Source organism: Helicoverpa armigera, chromosome 12, assembly GCF_030705265.1.
Source record: "Helicoverpa armigera isolate CAAS_96S chromosome 12, ASM3070526v1, whole genome shotgun sequence".
In the NCBI taxonomy this organism is placed as follows: Eukaryota; Metazoa; Arthropoda; class Insecta; order Lepidoptera; family Noctuidae; genus Helicoverpa; species Helicoverpa armigera.
Genome location: NC_087131.1, coordinates 7096977 through 7120311, shown reverse-complemented (window position 1 = coordinate 7120311; position 23335 = coordinate 7096977). Strand labels below are relative to the sequence as shown.

The window sequence follows — 23335 nt, the reverse complement described above, 5'->3', positions numbered from 1 at the left end:
ATATTTCACATATGCTGCCAGCCTTCTGGGTACATTACCCGGTGACAGCGATGAGGAGCAATTTTTTGATGCAATGTATTAGTTTTAAGTTGTACATATAAGTTTATTTTTAATTTTTAAAATTAATGTAAATATTATCTATACTCCTAACTAGACTTATAGATATAATAAAGACAAAATATTATTTTATATTTTTGTACTCAAAAGGCTGGGAATGCTAGATACAGAACCGATTTGAAAAATTATTTCTGAGTTGGAAAGCTACAATCTTCCCAAGTAGCATATGCTATATTTTAATCCGGTACGGTTAGTAGTTCCCACGGAACGCGGGTAAAACCACGGGAAAACGGCTACTACAGCATAATCTGCATAATCTTTATGAAAAAGTATTTTATTCTAAAACTCGGAGTCTATTAGTAGGTCTGCTAATCTCGTTTTTAATCTGGTGATTTATAAAATTTTAATTAAAATTGTTTATAACGTGTTCTTCCCGTATGTACTGTTCTTAATACCTGGTTATACAATAAGGATTAACATAATCCCAATTGCCAAAGCATCCAATGAATATTAACAGCTACGTTGTAACATTATACATGCGAAATACGTACATGATACATGCTCGCTATAAAAATAAAAGGGAAATGCAGCCCCTTCTTAAAAATGAAGGCATACGACATTTTGTACACCCACTATTAAAAAAGTTATTTATGTTCGCTGTAAAATGCAAGGAAGAAACACGCAGTCAGAATAGACTGAGTATGCTCATTTCACTAGGTATATTAATACTTAACAAAATTTTGATCCTTTCAAGCAATCATCTAAAAATAGAAAGAAACTTTAGAAAAACATGATTCCTTAATTCAATTCCTTTTTTATATAAATCGTTTCAAAATCAACTAAAATCGATATTGGAAGTATACCTTCTTGGCAGTCGGGTAAAAAGTAAACAACATCAGACAAAGCCAAAGATAGCAACCGACTAAACCGAAACGAAACCCTACTTTAACGTTAATGTCCAAGAGAAGAAACATTACCGTTCTAATTAGCTTCTGCAAAATCATATTACGAAGTGTTTTACAGTCAGACTTGCTAATATTACCATCTGTTCTCAGTAGTTAGTTCCAATTCTCGTTTAATCTTTCTGTCTTCCGCCTGCAAGGAGGTTGGAAATGGCTTTTTATACGACTGCAATTTTTTTTCCCCGATTGAGATCGTTGCATCCTACTATACATTGCTTGGAATGTTCTGGATAGAAGTATTTTTGGATATGAGACAGCAGGCAATAACATTAGCGTTTTCACAAAGGCGGATTTTCACTCGGTTTTTCCGCACATATCAAAAATCTAGCATATACGCGCGTCACCTAATGAGTGGCAAAAATCTGTCCCGCGGATTTAAATGGCATTTTTGTACAATTTTAGATGTCAATTGTTTACTCTCTGTCACATCGTGGTCGCTCGGAAATACCATGCGGAAAATCTGCTAGTTTGAAAGCGTTGTAAAAACCTACATACATACCTATTCAGAAAGTGTTTGATTTTTAATCCTTTTGGAGAAAACTGTAGACAAGTTTTTCAAAGTTGTTATCATTAATGCGTGGGTGACACGTAGGCGTATGTATATGGAAAGTGGAAACGTGATGTTAATACTCCGAGGATACCTACTTCACTTAATATGTGTAATAGACTCGTAAGGTTCATAACCCTGTAAAGCCTACGCCTACATGTTTACTAAGACTTCCACTTAATTACTAACTACTCCCAATATTATTAGTTCTATTACGGTTAAAATAATTTTCAATTACCGTTTCTAAATTACTCCTCCAGTCTCCAGGGCCCTAAAAATCTTTTGAATCTCATCTCAATTAGTTTTGCCCATTTTTGGGTAAAATCATTACTAATAAATAAACTTATTTTCATATCTAAAATATTTATTACATCACTTTAATTTTCTGTACAATTTCAATGCGATAATTATCTAAAACGCCAATTTGCAATATTGCATTTACTACCGTGCGTAACATTATGAGGATGTCGACAATGAAGAGACATAAACGCAATTATAGTTCCTATTAAACTAAGCGTAAAGTCGTTAATCGCTTCAATTAGTGATGGCGCATAAGCCAATTATTGCGTTACCGCGTCGATGCCGACCACGCGGCATACTGCGCCCGTTTGACGACGGCTTTATAAAGTTGGGAACATTTTTGCAACGTACATAACGAGAAGGGTCACAATTTGTGGAATGACGCGACTTAGACGTAGCGATGGAAAAGTTTCAGCTTATATTCGGTGAAAAATGCCAGTTATTCGACATTCTGTTCCGTAGAATTTGTTCTACTAACCGATAACAATGATAATATGATGTTCCTTTTATGTCTCTTTGTGTGATCGAATCCGGTGATATGCTATGATAGTGAATATTTTTGTTGATGCGTTTTATAGGTGTTAAATGGAGTAGGAGATTTAATAAACATTCATAACTTTGCACGAGTTATCTATACTTAGCTATCATTTCCAATTTTATCAAATTACTACAGAGGGACTAATCAGCATTACTTAAGAACTAGATTTATTTCTTCTTTCTTTACTAGTATTAGAATGAACTGAAACATCACATACTTAGATCCTGCAAACAAATCAACCCGCTTGTACCTACTACCAAACCTACACACTGAACGTACAAAACTTGGTGAAATTAAAAAGAATAGACATAAACATACCTATAACGAATAGATGTAGCCGTATCTTACAAAAAACAATGAAACGAGCCACACTACAGTACACGGTGAAAGCTCCGCGACTATAATAGTAAAAATAAACAAAATGCGACTCGCCGTGTGCACCTATTGTCGAGTAACCTGTAGTAGACGGTAGACCAGATAAACGACCGGAACGAGCGGATCCGTAAAGGTAGAAATTAATTAAATAATCCTGATGAGGTGAGGCTGTTGATAGGAATAATTAACACGCGTAGCTAACGCCGAGGTTTGGAGCCCCAGTGGGCTAAATAACGGATAGACAGAACAATGACCATTTTAAAAGGTAGAAACTTTAATTATACATTATATTTAAATTTTGACTTCTAGAAATAAGTCTGTAGGCAAAATAGTTAAGTCACTAGCCAAGGAAAAATAATTTGCCATTTTGTTGAATCGTAACCTACCGTTGAGATACTTAGGGATCTGCGAATGTGGAGTCTGATAGTTTCAAGATTAAGTATTTTTATATAAACTTACAGTTATCATACAAAGTTATATCCCGAGGCCATTCGAACAGATACAGTAAATATACGACCACCATTTCCCTTCACGTGAAAGTTTCCAGTGCAAACTCATGGGAAATCGGTTATAGTCTACTTACAAGCAGGTGCACTTTGAGTAGCAAAGTTCTGAACACTACATCAAGATGCCAAAGGAATAATTACACAGACAACTTTCGTAGAATTGCACCGCAACAGATTTACTGGTTGCAAGATTAATGATTGCCTAGGATATGTTTAAAGAACTATTTTGTGGGCGTTTTGATGAAATCATCAAGCGTGATATGGAGCTTAAGTCGTAAATAATAAGAAAGTGGGAAAAAAATCTTGAAATTATTCGAGCCAATCGAGAAAAAATTTCTCGGCTATCACTACCCTTACTAATATTATAAATGCTAAATTAACTGTATTTTCGATAACACTACTGAAACCATAAAAATGACATTTGGTACAAAGATAGTCTTCTAGGGAGCCACAGAGATTTGGCTTAGTGATAGTTTTTGCCCGGTTTCGGAAAGGGGTTCTCCCGGAACGTGGGTGAAACCGCGGGAACAGCTAATATATTATATTTCTTATATATAAATGTAGGTACCAAACACATTTGTTAACATTGAGTTAATATTTCATCCGATATATAAAGTACTTTGAATTAAGATTGATAAAGTAACCGAAACCCGTATTGGAATGTTCTCATATTGTCAATTTGGTGAAACGTTCCCTCGAGACCGATTCCCATGTAGGTGAGCTTTGATACAGGATACCCTGCCTTGCCTTTAATATAAACCAATTTCTTCAGATCGTACGGCTTTTAGAAAAGATTTCTCGCATAAGCATGACAATATTAAAACGGAATTATAAAAAGTAATTGCGTTTTTTTTATTACGCTTTATGATAAAGGCAGGGCACAGTAAGGAGTTTGAATAGCGAACGAAATAGATACATAACTCCTAGTTTCTAGGATATAGAACAAATAAGTATTTTAGTTCTTCTAGAGTCTGTAAATACCTTCCCGGTAACACATAACAACCCTCAATGTCTTAATAACTTATTTATAAAACTGATATATCGTCATTCTCTTACCGAACGCGCATTACAGATATTTTCCACGAACGACTTAGTAACTACAGGGTTGTCTACGTTACGAAGTGAGCACGTTACTATAATCGTCTATTCTGATAATCGGATCATTAGCCACGTACAAATAGTTTGTTTACCCTCCAAGTAGGTATTGGAAGTCCAGAAACTAGGATAATGGTGCCGACACTCGTAAAATTGCATGATTTCTGTTCTAGTAAACACATGTAAGTATTGATATCTTCTCAATGTAAATATTTACGGTATTTCATAATGATGTAAGTATGATAGGTGGTGTGTTGTTGATTTAGAGCTTACATTCGGTCAGTATCAAGAATGAGGGGTGGGTATGAAATGTTTCTGTTTGCAAAATCATGTGTTAGGTATAGTATCGAATCTTTAGAGTTTCAGAGTTATACAAATCAATACGTGTCATTGTTTACGAAACTAATTTTTATTCATATACATAATATGTAAATAAATTGTGATTTGAATTTTAAGGAATTAAAAACACATAAGTAACATATACATAAAACAAACATAGATGAGTGTGGTGTTACGTGTACTCAATTTCCGTAAACAAAAGTTCTTCCTTACGTTACAAAATGTACTTTTCGTCGAAGCATGGAAGAATGTACGCGTCGCGCATAAATATGTACTGAAAAATGTCTCGTAGACTGAATATACAGCTCGTAACAGCAACAATAATGGAGAAAAAATGCAAAGAGTATAATCAAAACATCATTTATAATTCTCTACAATAGTTTGGTAAGAATAATACAATTTTCTCTCACCTACATTAATAACGTCAGTCAGTGTATTAACATCAACGATTTACATAATTAATGAGATATTCGGTATAAGAACCGCGCGCCGTTGAAAATTTCAAAGAAAGTGAAAATAGAATTTCTTTTAATTTTTTTATCTTTATCTTGAACGTGGCCTTTTTCATTAAGACGCCAGCAATATTGCGGGTCGGCAAAGCGATAGAAAGGAGAACCTTACTTCTAATATTCGTAACCGACAGCGGCGTGCATAAAAAGGTAGCATCATATAAAACACTGAAGGAATATTTCACGTCGTGAGCCTGCGTGACGGGTATATTTGCGACATCCTCCCTCGGGACAGCTGTATTGGGAATCCACCTTTCCCGCAGCTGAATTTTGTAGCGGGAGCGGGATGCAACCAGAAAATACGTGTTAACCTGAAAAATTACCCAACGTTAAACATTTTCACAGCACTTTCTGCTAACAAAATATTTACAGCACACAATACAGACGGAACTATTTTTAGCTGATAAATGTAGAACTATTTATCATAATAAACAATATTTTATGGTTACGCTATTACCTGGAGTAGCTGGTTGTTTTAAGACTTGCGTGATTAGTGTTGTGGCTGATTTCAGTTTAATGCATGTCGTATATGTTATTTGTAAAATAAACCAAGTACATAACAGCAATAGCATTTGTTCTGTACTTTAATGATTTTTATTAGCATTGTTCGTAACTTTAATCATACTGTTTACGTGAAACATATTATCTAGGTTAGGCAGATTACACGTAAGTATAAATACGTATACGTTACTTCTAAACTCAGTAAATTAATTACCTTTACGCACACAAGGATGAAGGAATTTCAAAGTACCTTTCCAAATAATACTGTTGTAATTTTATCTTTTCATTACAATAAGCCTTTTCAACAAGTTTGTGTGGGTACATTGAAGCTTAAAGCTCTTTCAGGTAACATTATAATAATGAGGTTTAAAACTATTGTTTTTGATAGCTTTTTGATTTAAATTGGCTTTAGAAAATACAACCTTTTATTACTCATGCATATAGGAACAAATACCGAATTAATCAAATAGATTTATTGTTTTTATCTCTACATGCAACATCAAAATCCGGTCGCTTGTAACTTGTACCGTTCAAGTTATTTACGTTTTGTTCAAAACCTATAAAACGTAGTAAAGGATGAATACCCGTACGTCAGACGTAAATTAATCAAATCTACTTGACAGTGTATTACGAATGTACTTAGTACTGAGACATAAAACTAGGTCTTCGTCTTTAGGTAATCTATTTACTTGAAGAAAGCATTAACGTACCTGTTCGCCATAATAATCGAAGTTCCAGAACCGTAATAATCAGATAATAACTAAACGTTTACTGCATTCAAGTTCCACAATCTACATACATTGTCGCGAACACAATACAATGGCGGCCGAGCGAAATGTCCCCGTAATGTGGCACTTGTTGATCATTCTCCGTGAACGGTTTATTTATACCTAACTGAATATGTTACTTTTAGCCCTAACGGGGGTTAGAATTGTGTCAATTGACATCAGCACCCATGCACGTGCGACTGTCGCTGCTCTGTGGAAAAAAGGTGAGTCATTACGTAGATATTGTCCTTGGATGCCACTTTATAGCACTCTGTTTCTTGTTACACAACATTAAAAGCGTAATTTATCTACTAAAGTGCCTTTTACTACAATTTTAATTTCATAAACGACTCATTCTATCGTTTAAATAAGTTTACAAAATTGAATTAAATGATGAAGTTCTCATCTACAATGCTAGGACTAATGAGAACTGTGCTTGAATACCAACTGTTTTCCGAAAGCGAAAAATGATTTCCCTGCCTTCATTTAGACAAATATTCATTTGTGGTACAAAATGTACTTCCGTATTTACAGTGCAAGAGCTCTCTCAATCTCTGGCCAGCGTAGTGTCCGTAATAGAAACAAAAAGTCTACATTTGCAGCCGGAGTAACATACATCTCTATCACGCGGCGCTTCCATCGCTCAAGCTTTTGTCTCTCCAGCGGTAAAAGCACTAACATCCCCCTTGAGACCAGTAGTAACGAGTTCAGTTTAGACACTCTGCAGAAACAGGCCACACACATATTATATCAAGTTCATGTTCTACGCTATTTCGATTTTCACTTCCATAAAAGCCCTTTACGTTTAAAAATATATATGGACACGTAAGAGCTACCCATTCAACTGATTATAATCTTCCAGTAGTGTTTCACGTTGGAAAGTGCAATTTTATTGCGAATTTATATTTATGCTCAGCAGCGTTGGTAAAAGGTTTACTTACCTGAAGGATCTATTGAAGATGATGGATGTGCAATTTTTGAGTGAACGCTACGGGAAATTAAAGCCTTAGAACCGCATTTTCTTAAAGAATATTTTTTTACTTCAGTTTTTATAAGGGGACGCACAGTATAAAATATGTTTGCATGTTTGCGAAGTCTACTCAATACTTACCAAGTCTTAATTCGATCGTAGCATACTTACCATCAATTTCATTAACATATCGTGCCTACGTGCTTACTCTATTTACAAAGCAAATAATTTAAATTAATGAACAAGACTCGCAAAACAATGTTAACCAAAAACGTAGCAGGTGCAAAGTAATGTCGGCACACCGCATATTTAAAGGAGTATTTTGATTCCTTTGCGAGACCCACAATTATCCTCTTGGGATGTGTATTTAAAACTCGGGTTTTGTGAGCCTTTCAGTCTTCGTCGTGTTTGTATTTTAGAGAAGCGTTACATGTTATTTATCTGCGGAAATTACTGTGTATTAATTAACAATTATGGTTATTGAGTGTCTGTTGTGTATCCATTATTTGAATGAAATTCTTGAATTATCCGTATCAAAGTAAATGCCTTTACAAAAAACTATTTTTCCACAGTTTTTTGAGTACTGACAGTGTCTATTCATAGTTATGAATGAAATTGTTTGCTTTTCAAGTGCACACATTACCCCTTCATAAATAAAGGATCACATCTTATGTAAAGTGAGAACGTAAGAAGTAAAAGTACTACATTTATCTAAAGAAACCACAATATATCCTTACATTGCTGTCTACACGTCTACAAGAATACCAACATATTTTATTTCAAAAATGTTAGGAAATAAAACGACAAATTTTCACTGAGAGTAAGCTAGTTGACAAATATGTTCACGTCGATACTCTTCTAAGAAACTGTATCTTTTGCCGAGTTTCAACTGAATCTTTTGCTGTCTTTGTTCTATCAAAAATGTTGTATTGTATACGCATCGTCGATTTTACGAAGAATAGAACCTTTTTATTGTGAACGACTTTGTTTTGTTGTGCTGTGCATCTATGTCAAATCGAAAACCTATGCTTTTTTGAATTTGGAATACTTTTATTTCAACAAATGAGAAACTCATTCTTTTTTTAATTAAGCTTTGTTAGTTACTGACACTTTAATTCATATTTAAAAAGAATAACCTTTTTGTCTATTGTAAAATTACTTGTATGTGCCTTTGTTTTGTGTAAAAAATACAAAAGCAACAACAAACCATGACATTGTTAGTTTATCACAGATACGGCACGATACTATACGAAATACAGTCAAAGTTTACAAACAACGATAAATGATTCAACTTGTCCGGTTGAACCCCAAAAATAGCACACAGTAAATATGTAAATAGACATTGCAAACCTTGCTAACACGTGTAACTGTTGGAATTGTATGTACAAGTTCAAGGATTTCGGGACCCCAGGGGTTTGCAAGCGAGTCCCTAATCTGTAGAATTTCTGGTAACTTTGGTGCATGTCTTGCAATAATAAATGGACAGGGGCTGATTATATATTAAGTTATTCTCAGTTTTTTTTGAGATCCAGGCCCTTGATGTGTTTAAATAAATTCTTAGATTTTGCACGTATGTCTGCCTAAGTAACTTATGGTAACATAGGCCAGCACTGTAACCACAGGAACTGATATCCAAAACTCTAAAACAAATATACAAATCAGTTAAAATTCACACTACCTAACGATGAGTCTCTTCAAGTACATTGTGTGCAAAACACAACTAAATCTACTAACTTACAAATACAAAATACAGTTATTAATAGCTGAATAGCTGGCACATCAAATAGTATCTCTGACGTGAAGTTATTTCAATGGGCAGACCTACTCTGATTCAGAACATGTCCAATAGTGCGACAATACGACCCTTGTCACAACGCTGTGGTATAAAAATGTTTGTTACTTACAGCGCCCTGTTGTTTGCGTAGTTTACATTGAACGTATAAAACTTTGGAAGAACTTGGTGAATATTGTCGTTGTTTTCAAAAAAATATATGATATGGACTGTCGAACTACCTCTAGCTAGTAAAGTTGAAAGATAGACTTACTGTTTATGTCTTAGTCTATTGCTAAAGGACTTTCAACGTAATGTTTAGTACACAGAATTTAACAGTGTACAAAAAATACATTGTTAAAAAGATTTCAAAGACTAGATTTTGGTCAGAAAAGTAATTCTAAACTTGAAGTCCTTCACGACTTCAAAGAATTTTCACGAGAACAATTTCTTAGAAAAGCCCTAAGCTAACAAATAAATAAAAATATACCTCAAACGGTATCACATTTCCTATTAAAAGGCAACGTTACCTGACATGTTATCAGTGACGAAAGTGAAAACGGATCCCACATATTCATTCACACAAACCACATTGATATATATAGGTTGTTTCTTTGGTATTTCGGCGAACAAATGATAACGAATGGATCACTTCACATTTGAAGCAAAAAAATTGCGCACTGTTGTTATGCGGGTGAGGGCGTTTAGTCAAAACTGGTGATAGTACATTTTAAATTAGTTTTAGGTACATGAATTGGTTCCAATAAACTACATAGTTTAACTTACAAAAAAACATGAAATATGTATCTAAAATTATATTAACATACAAGAACCAGGAATCTATTTGGTTTCTTTTTTATTAAAATACTGGTTTTATGGCATATCTTGCAAAATGATCTTTTCACAGCCATAAACACTCTGTATAGCTAACGACATGTTTCTCACCCCTTATAAAGTGAGCCTACCTAATATCTTCTTTAGGCTACACTTTTGAGTAGGTGCTTAGGTGCCTTCACGTTACTTTATCCATATTTACACAGTATGCTTATGTTCGCCGAGGGTTTAAACTAGGACTCTTTCCGACAATGCGAAGAATTTTTAACACAGGTAATATAAGTATTATCGACATCAGTGCATCAGAATCGACATCAGAAACTAAAAGAAATCACATCTTTCTCGATACAATAGTTAAAACTATGTAAGTAGTTAACCCAAGGCAGATTCTAATGTGTCATAGGATTTAAATCAAAATTTCAAAAACATAATCCTCCTTGGCAGTCGGATAAATAGGAATAGAATCACTTGATACAGGCAAGTACAGCAAAACCTTGTAGAGGTACGAACACAAAACGTCAACATAATATGGACCTACCAATATACATACATGACAAGATTCCTTCAAGCCGAGACCGTAGCGTTACGACCAGCGTACGAGGAACGCAAGGGATCCCAACGTGACATTTCCGTCGTGTTGTCCATACTTCGACAAACGCTAAAGCCTTATTCACTGTGACTGCTCTGTTTTAGAACATGTAATGTAGCTGTTTACGTGTTTGTGACGTCATCATTACTATTGTAGTTTGGCTTTTGTTTATGTAATAGTTTTGTGTTTTGTTTTCTTTACGGAGGTGTAGCAAAGATTGTTGTTGAACTTACTATCTCTAATTTTGAAGATTTAAAATTATATTGTCTATTAGAAACCTAGAGGAAACTTACTTTTAAAATCTCATGTATACCTAAATAAATATTAACAAAGAATTTAATGACAATAAAATCAACAACACAACTCAATCAAACTTCTTGTTTTGCTGTTTCAAACCACAAATTCTCATGCCATCTTCCAAAAGCCGTCCAAATACTTTATAAAGAGAGATTCGACACAAACGCAAAACTTGGTGGCATTCCGGTTAATATCGACATTTGTGCTAACGACTAGTTTTCCGCTTCCCGACGTCACTCGTTCACCCTTTCACGGATTGAAACGGTAGCAGTCGCAGTTTTTAGTAATGAAATATTTTGAGTTTAGTTCAAGTTATAATTCATACGAGATTCAGTGTAAATACTGTAAATGCAGTTATATAACGTGAATATTTATTTAACTTAAATTATACACAGAACATTTCTAAATAGCTACGTAATGAGAAAACTAATGTTTTGAGCGCAGCAAAACCAACACAAAACTATAAAAAAACTTTGTTTGTCGGTGTTTGCAGTCTGGATTCAAATAAAAAAGTTAGTCCTTATAAAACTCTATCTGCACGAATCTCGGTTCCCGCCTTTTTATACGCTGATGACAATCTGAGCTAGAGAAGTACCACAGCGACATCTATCGTCATTTATAAGCAATATTAAAAGCGAAGAGACGGTGAAACCACTCTTGTGAAAGCCCCTCGTAATAAAATGGTAAGTTACGCTATCTATTGATAGCATTACTCTACGTAAGTTTGCCTAACATCAGCGCCATCTAGCGGTGGAAAGCGAAATGTAGTAAGAGCTTTTGCGTGTGAGGGAAATGTGCAGACTTTCCTCCGGGTATGGTTCCAGTTTAGGTAGATGTTTCCCGTGAAAGCGCAAAGGGAGCGCTGAATGTAAAAGGTGGTCTCAAATTGGATAAATTTTCTACACTTAGGTAGAAAGATGCCTTACCCCAAACAAGCTAAGGGTATAGAGCTATGATGACAATAATGATTACTTAAATGGGTAAGTAGTTGCAGTTTATTGATTAGGTAACGAAATGTGAACTGAACTGGTATTCTTTTTTTTCCTTTTTCTACAACGACCAAAGAAACTTCGTGATGGAAACTAAAAAATCAAGATAGGTATCTAATTTTCGAATGCCTCTAGAGGTTGTACGCGAGGTTATTGTTGAGGAATGAATAACTGAATCCTAAAAAAGGACACGTTTCTCAAAAGATAACTATTTCACATAGATAATAATTTTATATTTTTATTTATACCTAGGTGAAGACAACTTTGACAATTGATAATATAAAAAAAATTACAGTCTGTTAAAACAGATTTTCTCAAAATATCAATTAATACCGTAAATTCATTTAAACAATAGCTATCTTTCAAACCTCTAACAATATTTGAAATCTACTAGTTTACCCCCACCAGCAGCGCATTAAGCAACTCGGATCGTTTACAATAAATCACTTAAATCTGCGACATTAATCAAACAATAACCGGTAGAAATTGGATCCTCACCTCATCATAAGCTTTTAGAGATCCTTTGTGAGCTAAAGAGCTCTGACATAACGTGTTATCAAATAAAAGAAAGGTGTGAATTTTCACAGGCGGTTATCGAAGCCCCACCTACTTAAGATGGCGCCATCCCCTCCATTCGGCGACCAGCCAGTAGCGTTTGAGAATCTCATCTCGTTCATACCTACAGCCACCACGGCCGATCTCTTGGCACCACCTATTTTCGGATGCAATTATCAGTTTCCGGCAAACTCGAAGCTAAGAATTTAGTCTTGGGTTTAATCTCCGCGGCCAACGTTTAGTGAAGTGACATTATAGGCGTAATATTTACGATTATGAAGTTATAATTTAACAGTTATCGAGCAAAATGGATACGATAGATGATATTTCTAGCACATGTGAAAACGAATACTTATGTAAACGAGAAGATAATAGTGTACTGTGTAGTGCCGAGAGAGACTCTAGTTACGATTGTGAATCAGAAACCGAATATGATAGTGAAAACGAAACAATAGATATTTGTGATAACAGTGAACAATCAAGCCATCGGAACACTGAAACTAAAAATATTAAAAACGGTTTAAGTCCCCTATTAAATCCAGATAAAAGATGTTTTTTGGAATCAAGTCGCGTAATATTCCCAACTCATGCTTTGGACAATCTTAGAAATCTGTGCAATAGTAGTGAATCTTCTCACAATAGTTCGAAAGAGTCAGTGAACAGTGTTATTCACGGTAAAAGTAAAACGTTTCTTATAGACAGTATATTAGGGAATAATAAAAGCAATAGTTCGAAACTTGTTAGTGACTTACGCGCTGATGATGGTGACAACATCGAGGAGACTGCTGATGAACATAATGGTAAGAATTTTATACTAACTAATCAAGGGAACGAACGGCTAAGATCGCTACGGTAGCATCACTTTCGTCTTGGTACGACAAGTAGCCCAATTTTGATGAACTCTGTCCGCCGGGTTCCAATAAGTAGGACAAAATAACGTTAGTTATTATAATCTAAAATATGAATAACATATCTAAGTTAATTAATTGTATAGGAAACCTTCCCTCAGGTATACCTTGTACCCGAATAAAATATATTTACTCACCAAAATCGGTTCAATAGTTCCTCTAGCTCCTTAATTCACAGACTTAATTATAATACGTATCTATTGGTATAGATTACGAAGAAAACTCGAAAAACCACGAACAGAATGAAGGATAATTCCTTAGCAGACCATTTTAATTTTTTTATAATAGGCCTAATTGGAACATGATTACATAAAAAAGTATATGAAGTCTATTTAATTTATTCTTTCACTAACGATCAATCTATTTTGTGGACTTAGAACTAAGTAAGTACTCTATAGAAAGTGCTAGGTGTACCGCTTACTAACTTTCCTATAAAATAATTTTAGCATTCTGTGATTCTTAGCATGAAAGTATGTAAAATATAAATTCTTATACCAGTATCATCAACGTCAACGTGTCCGGATCTGAACGCGCTGAACGACGCGGGATTGTTGGCTGGTCATGCGTATGCGCATTGGCTAGCCACGCATCAACCCTCCGCCGCCCTTTACGGTAAATATATTATTAAAATAACTTTTATTTAAAATCATATTTTGAGACTGCTTATTTATAAGTTTTATACAATATGCTTATTTATAAGTAAGTACATCGGTATGGTTAACAATGGCAGACTATTATCGGATTAAACATCTATCCTCGTTATTGGGCACAAAAAGAAATACCTACTTAACCTATGTAAGGTAAGCGCTTAAAATAAGCTGGACCAAGAATAATGATAACTTTTACTTCATAACCAATATTAAAATCAAGTAATTTCTATTTTGTTACAAATAGGTACAAAACGTTTTAAAGTTGGTTACTTACTGTTCTTTCCCATTTGTTTCCTTCTTAATAAGCTCCTTTTATTTAAAGCTTATTAAAAGCAGTAAAAATGATCAGTTACCATACTACATCTCCCCAATACTTAATACATTAAATAACTTTGGTGTTACGATACCGCCGTATGCGTGCGTTACAATAGCGTGCACTTCGCCCGGTGTGATGCTTCGCACGCCTAATTCGCACGCAATCATCCCTCACACGTAATATTATTTAATTACCTTTCTATTCTTTATTATCATTGCTCAAAGCCCATAATTGATATATCGATTTTCCGCCTACGACCTATTTATTACATTATAATGAAAGTACTTTTATTATTTAAATTCCCCACAAAGTAAACCAAGGCAATACCGCTACATCTTAAAATCTCTAATTGGGAAAGAGTTAAGTGTGCCACGTATCTAAATATGATCTTTGATGAGCAATGACGATGAATCATTAATACCGTAAGTCAAATACCGAACGTTAGCGTTCCAGTAAATCTGTATACTTACTCAACATCAGTTTTGTCACATTTGTTGGCCCAGCAGTGAAGGAATTTCGGTGGCTATAAAATTAGTGTGAGTGTGTAACGTCCGGGAATAGCCCGGGGGTCCGAACTCAAACTTTCTATGTCAACTCGAAGCGACACAACTGCATTGACATTTGACATTCTTTCACTTTATTTGATGCAGACTGCTGGAAACAAACGAGAAGATTGTCGACAGCCCACTGCTTTTTTAAACGTTATGGCTACCTATTTTGAGGCTATTTTTATAGTCCACATCCGCATACTAAATTCGTGAGCAAACTGTATTTTCTTTTCATACAAAGAGTGTAAATCATTTCGATGCACCTGCAAATTGATCTATTATCAGTTTTCAAAAATAATTTATTTGTATTTCGCAATTCAACAATGGGCAGACTTTTGCAAGATCTTAACGACAGGAAATGGGCAATAAAGTAGATAATCATATGTGAATCTGTGAACATTTTAAATTCAGTGACACACGCTAGCGTATCTTGTAAAAACTGGTGTTAACACGATTTGTTGACTGTTCTAACTAATTGTAACATCCAACAAGTTGGTTACACATAGCGTTATGGTTCGCGCGATTAGTACGAGGGCACATTCGACGAAATGTCGCCAGCCGTCGGACGGTGGTCGAGACTTCGCACCGAGGTGTCGGCAAACAGCTGCCGCGACGATAATTACCAACAAAGCTCTGGTGTTTATGCATCGCCTTAACGCGGACCCTGCTGTGATCGAACTCCATCCAGGAATTGAGTTTACACCACACCTATGCACTACATACTGAGAAATAGACTCCGTCAATAATGTTGTTAATTGTTCATGAAATACTGAAATGGAAGCTCGTGTTTGGGCACATGACTTTGGACCTTGGACAATTAAATAGAATGCGAAAAGCTGAACGAATCTTATGATACTCCATTCAAGATTTCCAGAAAATTACATTATAGGTTCTAATAAGTTATCAAATAGGTTGGTCACGAGTCACGACCTAGCTTTGGCATTTACCTAGGCTATAACGGCATTGGTTATGAAAGAGTTATCTTCTGTAAATTCTTATTTATGCAATCCTGTAATAATTCTGTTCTTCAACTATGGCCTAAGAAACTTACAGAAAAGAATATTTTACAAGCTCAGATATATGCCATTATTTACAGGTTTTATAGAAATATTTTTAGAGAAGCTTGCACCGTACAAACTGTTGATCAACAATTTTCTAATTGTAGATGCGTGCAAATTTTAGATTTTATAAGGAGTTTTCATGTTAATTGTTTGAATTAAGTTAATTTTTAATTAATGTTACGAGTTTAAATATTAAAACCTGATTAAACTCTTATTAAAAAGTATTGTGTGTATTTAATGTGTATGGTCTAGTCGATTTTTTTACAAATTGAGTAACTTAAAAGAACTTCTTAACATTTCATTTTCGTATGTGTAAAAAACGGAACATTACATTGAGTGAACAAATATTTCATTGAGTGTAACTTAACATATTTCTTATTCTTTAACATATACTAAATTTTGAAATGCACTGAAAAACCTGGATGCTCGTAAAATGCTTACGTAAATAGTTAGCAGTCGGTTAGTAAGACCATCGCACATCACCGACCACAATGCCGTGTTGACACGCGAGATGTCAAACTGCGCAGTCGCTGCACAAACAGACTGATTGTGTTTATAGCCACTTAACGAGAGCCTGTCATAATTCCGATTAGTGTTCGAAAAAACTTTACTACGTATTTGTTTTAGCGAGAGCAGCTACTTTGTAAATGAAGGAGATGCTTTCAAAACCTCAAAACTATGAACGTGCAAGTTTTATTCGCACAAACAGAAAACACAGAATTACAATTAAGTAGCTTAACATGCAATTTTTCTTTTGTAGATGACAAGAATAATAGACGACCACGTAGAGCGGGACCAGAGAGAAAGCCGCGGCAAGCATACAGCGCGAAACAACTAGAACGATTGGAAGCCGAATTTAAAATCGACAAGTATCTAAGCGTATCGAAGAGGATGGAACTATCAAAAGCTTTAGGTCTCACTGAGGTACAGATAAAGACGTGGTTTCAGAACAGAAGGACAAAGTGGAAGAAGCAGTTGACTTCTCGTTTGAAGATAGCGCAGCGTCAAGGGTTGTTCCCGGGGCAGATTTTCGGCCACGCCCCGCCGGCTTACTCACTGTTGAATCCGTACGCGTACACGCCTCTAAGTTGTGTCTTTACACCGGTAACATTGCCGTCTTCGCCACCTTAGGGAAACACTGCACATAGAATTAAGGCGAAAAATATTAATTCGAGGACAGCATACTGGTGACATCAAAGCTACGTTGGTAATTTTTTTTGATAGTCCATCGTAGCCTCATTGGTAAAACTGAAATGTTTCGCTTACAAATTAGTTTACTCATACATTATTTTAACGGCCCCCTATTTAGTAATTCCAGCAACAGTTTTGTTCTGTTTCCAAGTGTTTTAATAGCGTGTTAACTATTTTGATTGCTTCGCGAACTGTACATAATTACTTAACTTGCTACTTTTGTCACCGTTGGTCCTAAATCGGAGGTGTCAAATATAACACGCGCAGGATTATGTTGTCTTAACGTTAAAGTAGTAATAAACATAAGGTTTCGTCACAACACGAAATTTAAAGGTAAGTAATAGACATGCTACTAGGTAAGTAGGAACCTAATTATATTCTTTTGTAATTTTAAGTTAGTAGATGATGTAGATTGATATTATCTGTAGCGTGTAATAAATAAGTTAAAATAGGTAATGTTCATAATGTAAACTGAGATGTATGTATTGTTATAATTTTAGCAAATACATAAGCAATATTACATGCAATAAAATATTAGATACTGATAGATACATTTCTTTTATTGCCTTAATTTCTTTAACAAATATTTTCTTAACTTTAATATTTTACAACGTAGGTAATCGCGTGTATCATAATGAAATGTATGCATGCAGTCAATAATTATGGAGTGTCAAAGACATTCTAATATTACAAAAAACATTGTACTTAAATTAACACGTAACGAGAAACAACATAGGTATTGTTAGGAGTTGGTAGTGCAATGTGCTCTCGGATAGTGGATATCGCAGTCAGCTCCGCCAAGTCCCAGGGTCGCAGCTCGAAGGGCACCTAGTGCTCCACCGCGGGTCCATGCTACTCCCGCACTGTGAAGTAATAAAAATAGCAACGATTCAAAAAAGAGCTTTTTTTAGACTCCTAGAAATTTTCAGGATACCTAATCACTTCGCAGAAAATAAGCAGGGACATATAAGGGATATACAGGACATACGCTCTGAATATCTTAAGTTGATTAAGGTATGTTTTTGTGGAAAAACCGTAAAGAGTAAGTAGTAAATAAATAGTTGTAACGAACGAAATTATTCTTTCAAAGAACATCACTTCTAGGTTACTTATTTTTTTTAAGGCGATCAACAAAACGAACAGCCGTGTTGCCGAGTGTTCGAATACTTACTGCCAAACTGGTAACCAGTACCAATTGCTATCACGTAGATCCCGAGCTTTCTTATTCCCCACACATAAGGCTCGGTACAGACAAGGCGTGGAGCGCGGCCGCAGTGCCAACAGTGCGTAACGAGCCATCTTGTTCACTGAAGGAATGGTAGTGCTCTCGTGTGTCTCCCGCTTAACCCGAAATACGTCATCCACGTTGACCGTATCACCGCCGTTGTCCACCATTTGCATTACTTGAGGTTGCTGTGGATTCTGAAAGTAATATTTTAGTGAGAATAAAATTAGCTTCCATATACCTAAACTTTATATAGCTTTCAGAATACAGAATGTCTCTCACCATGGTGATACACATGAGTACTTGCAGAATAAACATGCCGAAAGACAAGAAAGCGATCCCCGTAAGCGATATGTCGAACAGATCAGCTAAACCAAGACTATGACTGTCATGTTCTACATATTCTTCAACCACGTGGGTTTGTTGAACTGCCGCCGGGTGATGGTATAGAGGCGGTGGAGGAGGAGGCATGGAATACTCGTAACCACCACCTGAAAATGTTGATTTGATAAGCACATGACAAGTACTTATTGTAGAAGAAAGTGGTAGTGAGATAATACAGGCTTCGATTTCTAAAATCAAACAGGTATTGCAATTGAGATCCCTAATTTTTTAAGTGGGATTCACTCTTCTTTCTTTACAAAGTGTGCCAACTAATGAGAACTACCAGAAGGCTTTCTATTTATCAATATAAATTCTGTTCAACAGAGTTCTTTGTATTCCATAATTCAGCTTTCTTCTTCATCCTTTTTATGTCTACGTGTAATGTCTATGTGCAAAAATAGCGCTAATGTATTGTGCAGTTGGTATAAAGTTCATATGTTGCGTTACTTGTCTCCATTTCATTACCCTTACTATACTTAGCAAGATCCGGCGGTGGTACATCGGGAGCTCCATAGCCTGTGAACTCCTTGCCTCCCTCATACACTTCATAGCCTTCTCTTGTTTGAAGCGTTGGTACTTGAGGCGCCGACGGGGCTGCTGAAGCCCCTGCTAGGGAAACGTTGCCGTTGCCAGTATTTGCGGCAATATTGGCTACGTTGTGGACATCGTTAAGTGCTGCCACCCTATAATTAAATATGTACTTTAAACAGTGCATGATATCTACATAGTAAATATCATGGTTTGTATCTGCATAGGTATATCTAAGTCTCTGTACTGTAAATAGTATGCAGAATTCGTGCTACAAAACAGACTTCACGTTGTAAGTAATTTACGAATGAGAAGTTGTCAAATTTCGGCAACGAAAGTAAGCAGTTAATTAAAGCCAACGTTCGTGCAGCAAAGCGACGTTTCAAGGCTTTAAAGAAAGTAAACTGGTAAAGCAAGAACCTATTTTCCCTGTTTGAAGAAATGTGGTTAATCTTACTTGGCCAGCCACTCTTGGTAGTTAGCGGAGCCAACGTCAAACATCACATTATTCCTCAAATCTTGTCTCCGCATAAGCACGTTATCTTTAACTTCAGTGAATGGCCTTCCGATCCTATTTTGCAGAACACTTTTTCCCATTTCATCCAAAATTTGATCGGCTATGTAGTTGCGACAATGAAATTCGTTCATCATTTTTCTGTAAGCAATATATTAAAATTTCTTACTATTAAAGAGGTAGTGAGAGGACCAATAGAGGAATAAAATATAGGTTCTTAATTCGATATGGTTAAGCGGTAACGTCATCTGCCTAGTCTTATAGATTGAGCTCATACAACGACTAAAGTAGGTCCCGGGTCCCGAGGATAATGAAAACCACTTCTATCAAATAATATATTTACTTTCAACACCATAATTATTTTGAGTAAGGTTCAGTGTCTTAATTGCTGGATTCGTCTTGTAATTAGGAGTAACAAACAGTTATTTTCTCTTTTTTTGATATATTGAATAAGCAACTACTTAAATCTTACCTATCTCGCCTCGTCTCTCTAAGAAATCTCCAAATACCACCCAATAGTGGTTACGTTGTTCACCTTACCTATTCTGCTTTAGTGATAAACATATTAAAGACAAAAAAACATCGTCAGGTACCTGTGAAAAGCGAGTGTCGACAGTGCCGCATCAATAGATCCATTAACTGACTGCTCTACAGGTTTGCTAAGCGTATTATTAACTGTTTGAACATCTTCTGTTTCACCATCCACCATAAAGAACGTTGGCATCAGATCAGAACGAAGTATATCATTCACATTTAATTCACTTTCAAACATTTTACAAGACACGATCATCAAATATTGGAAAACAACTGTGAGTATTTTGTACATTTTGTACCTATGATCAAATGTCGTGTGCTTCTAGGCTTACAGTAGAACAACAAATGGCACACCACACCATGAGTATCTTGGACAAAAATATTATTCGAGTTATAAAGCGGAAAATGGTCCGCAGATAAGCGTTGAAGTTAAGATAATCATAAATGTTTATAACGGTAAGTAAATGTGATCTTGAAACAAGTTGGCTGTTCATAGCTAAAGAAATTAAGGTAATTGGTAAGGCTTTATCATTATCACGATGTTATGTATGTGCCTAAGCTGCTAGGTACCTAAGTTAAGATTGGATGTGCGAGAAATTATTAGATTCAGTGCCTAATCGCAAACGTCTCAACCATACCTCGCAGGTAGGTATGAAAGGTATAGAATCTATTATAAAGCACCCCTACCCGACCCCCGTGGCTCTTTAATACCCCCTTGGGGGTAAAAGATCCATTGTTGTATTACAAATGTTCGGATGTCATATCGGAGACGTTTGACGTGAGAACAAACCATATTGCACCCGCACCATTAAAAAGCTTTTTATCTGCGGCGGGTAAACAGATTTTGCGAGGGTGTAGTTATCATTAATATAATTGGTCAGTGGTCTCGGATTAGATATTATGTGGCTTAGTTTATTCTGCTATTGATATTAAAAGGGTAACTAATGGTTTATTAATATTTCGTAACTTACTACATAAGTAGGTACTACAAACATGAGAAGCCATCTGTCGTTACCGTCTTCCTTAACAAAGAACTTAGATTAACTCAAAAATAAAAAGTTAACGCATAAATATTGAAACCAACTTACAAAACACAACGAAGCGTATCTACGTAGTTTAAAAAATTCGTTAGTGAGTGATCTACCATGGTCCGCGATCAGGCATCGGGGAATGTCACACTTATCCTCGGGAAGAGATATTCTGGAAGGATGAGTGTGTCAAGCTGGCTGGAAATTGATGTACTGATAACTAACAATACTCAATCTCAAATATCCAGGGCGTCAGATCAGAAAATAAAATATCTTCATATCACTAAAAAGTTAAATAATAAATACCAATATTACATAAACATAAACACTCTGAAATTATGGTGGAGTAGGTTATATACAGGGTGGCCCATCCATAAGCTTCCAAAAGAAAAATTTAGAAATTCTATGCTATGGTCTATCCGAATCACCCCCATGTATGTTCAGCGATTTTTTGTACTTTAGGAGCTAGAATTATTTTTTTTTTTCCGTAATTTTCATTTCAACATTGTTTTTTCTATTTGACCTTTTTTTCCTAATGTTTACAGATGTTTTTTTTTTTGTAATTTATCATCATAATAATTGAACACCTGAAAAAAAGCAGTTTGGCTAAACATTCTAGAACTAACCTACATAAAATTGTATCTGAAGTTCAAAATTACGTGTTCAGTAGCCAAAAATGTTAAGGGCTTAAAACAAAAATAATAAGGGGTGCCAGAGGTTTCTAAGCAGGTTTTTAATTTTGCTCGCGTTCGCTGTCAAGCGCCGATAAGCGCTTATAAGTTTACAGCTTTTTCCAGCTTTCTTTATAAGTCCGGTTAAGCAGTACACGGCCTCCTAGGCTGAACTGCGAGATGCCATACCAAAAAAAAATGTGACAAGAAGACAAAACCGATAGACAAGACATGACAAGACTGAATAAAAAAAATACGGTAGGTCTGTGAAGCTCGATGCCTCCTTTTAAATATTTTTCCATTTTTTTTTTATTTATGCAATTTGAATAAAAAATAAATAAAATTTGAATAAGAAATAGAGAAAAGAGGCTGTTACTTTTTTATCTTCTGTTTTATGTCCATTAATGTGCGTAATTTATTTTTCAAAATAAATAAATATTGCTTATTCAAAGCTTATTATGTTGAATGACCTGGCTGAATGAATTGCCATAACATTTTTTTGCCTAATATAACTGTAGTATATCGAAACTGTTTGAAATTTTTTCGCATCACTCACTAATACAACTGTCAGTTGAAACGTCATAACAAGGATTATCATTCGGCGTGCGAACTTTTAATTTATGTTAGTATATTTTTTACTATAAACATAACCAGCTTCGATACTCAGATCGTTCTTTCCAGTTCAAAAATGATGAACGACGAGGATTTTGTGACCTGTCCTTATAACAAATGCCATCGTGTACTCAAGTCTCGTATCCAGCACCACCTTATTAAATGCGAAAAAAATGGGCCAAAGCTTCAAATATGCCCATTTAATGCTACTCATCGGTATCCAGACTATTTGATCAAACAACATTGCCTTAATTGCCCAAGCAGACTGCCGAAGCCTGATCATTCGAAACCGCAGTCTCTTAGTGCTGGAGCTCGTACTACGCCCAGACCTTTGCTAGAGAAGGAATATTCGCCAGAAAACGATCCGGATTTTGAATATTGGGATTAATAGATCTGACTGCCGCAGTATGTATGTAGAATGAAAGCTGGTAGCTGGCGTTAATATATCAGCGCTGGCTCAAATTGAGCACTTTGTTGGTGAAGAGTAAGTTTAAGTTCTAAGTTGATAGTTATAATTCCAAATATGCTATTCGCCTGAATGGGCTTTAGTATTCACTGGTGGATAGGCAACTGCTAGGTACCAGCTTTCTCTATATGACTAGTTAGTTAAGTTACAATATCAATAGGTATGTGCCTTTTTCAATTATTATTTAGTTCTAGGTTG

General features: G+C 35.5%; 2 protein-coding genes across 2 annotated transcripts; one reads left to right on the top strand and one right to left on the bottom strand.

Moving 5' to 3' along the window:
• The first annotated feature begins 12617 nt into the window (after nucleotides 1-12617).
• On the top strand, nucleotides 12618-17663 carry LOC110374742 (homeobox protein B-H2). The gene is made up of 3 exons (XM_021332596.3): nucleotides 12618-13301; nucleotides 13908-14021; nucleotides 16745-17663. Exons 1-3 carry the CDS (start codon nucleotides 12809-12811, stop codon nucleotides 17113-17115), a joined length of 978 nt encoding a protein of 325 aa, XP_021188271.3. The 5' UTR covers nucleotides 12618-12808; the 3' UTR covers nucleotides 17116-17663.
• A 224-nt stretch (nucleotides 17664-17887) lies between these two features.
• Nucleotides 17888-21116, bottom strand: LOC110374798 (uncharacterized). The gene is made up of 6 exons (XM_049839022.2): nucleotides 20420-21116; nucleotides 19770-19967; nucleotides 19256-19467; nucleotides 18683-18891; nucleotides 18347-18597; nucleotides 17888-18038 (listed from the first exon to the last, which is right to left on the bottom strand). The coding sequence occupies exons 1-6, from the start codon at nucleotides 20650-20652 to the stop codon at nucleotides 17918-17920; spliced, it is 1224 nt and encodes a 407-aa protein (XP_049694979.2). The 5' UTR covers nucleotides 20653-21116; the 3' UTR covers nucleotides 17888-17917.
• Nucleotides 21117-23335: the final 2219 nt, after the last annotated feature.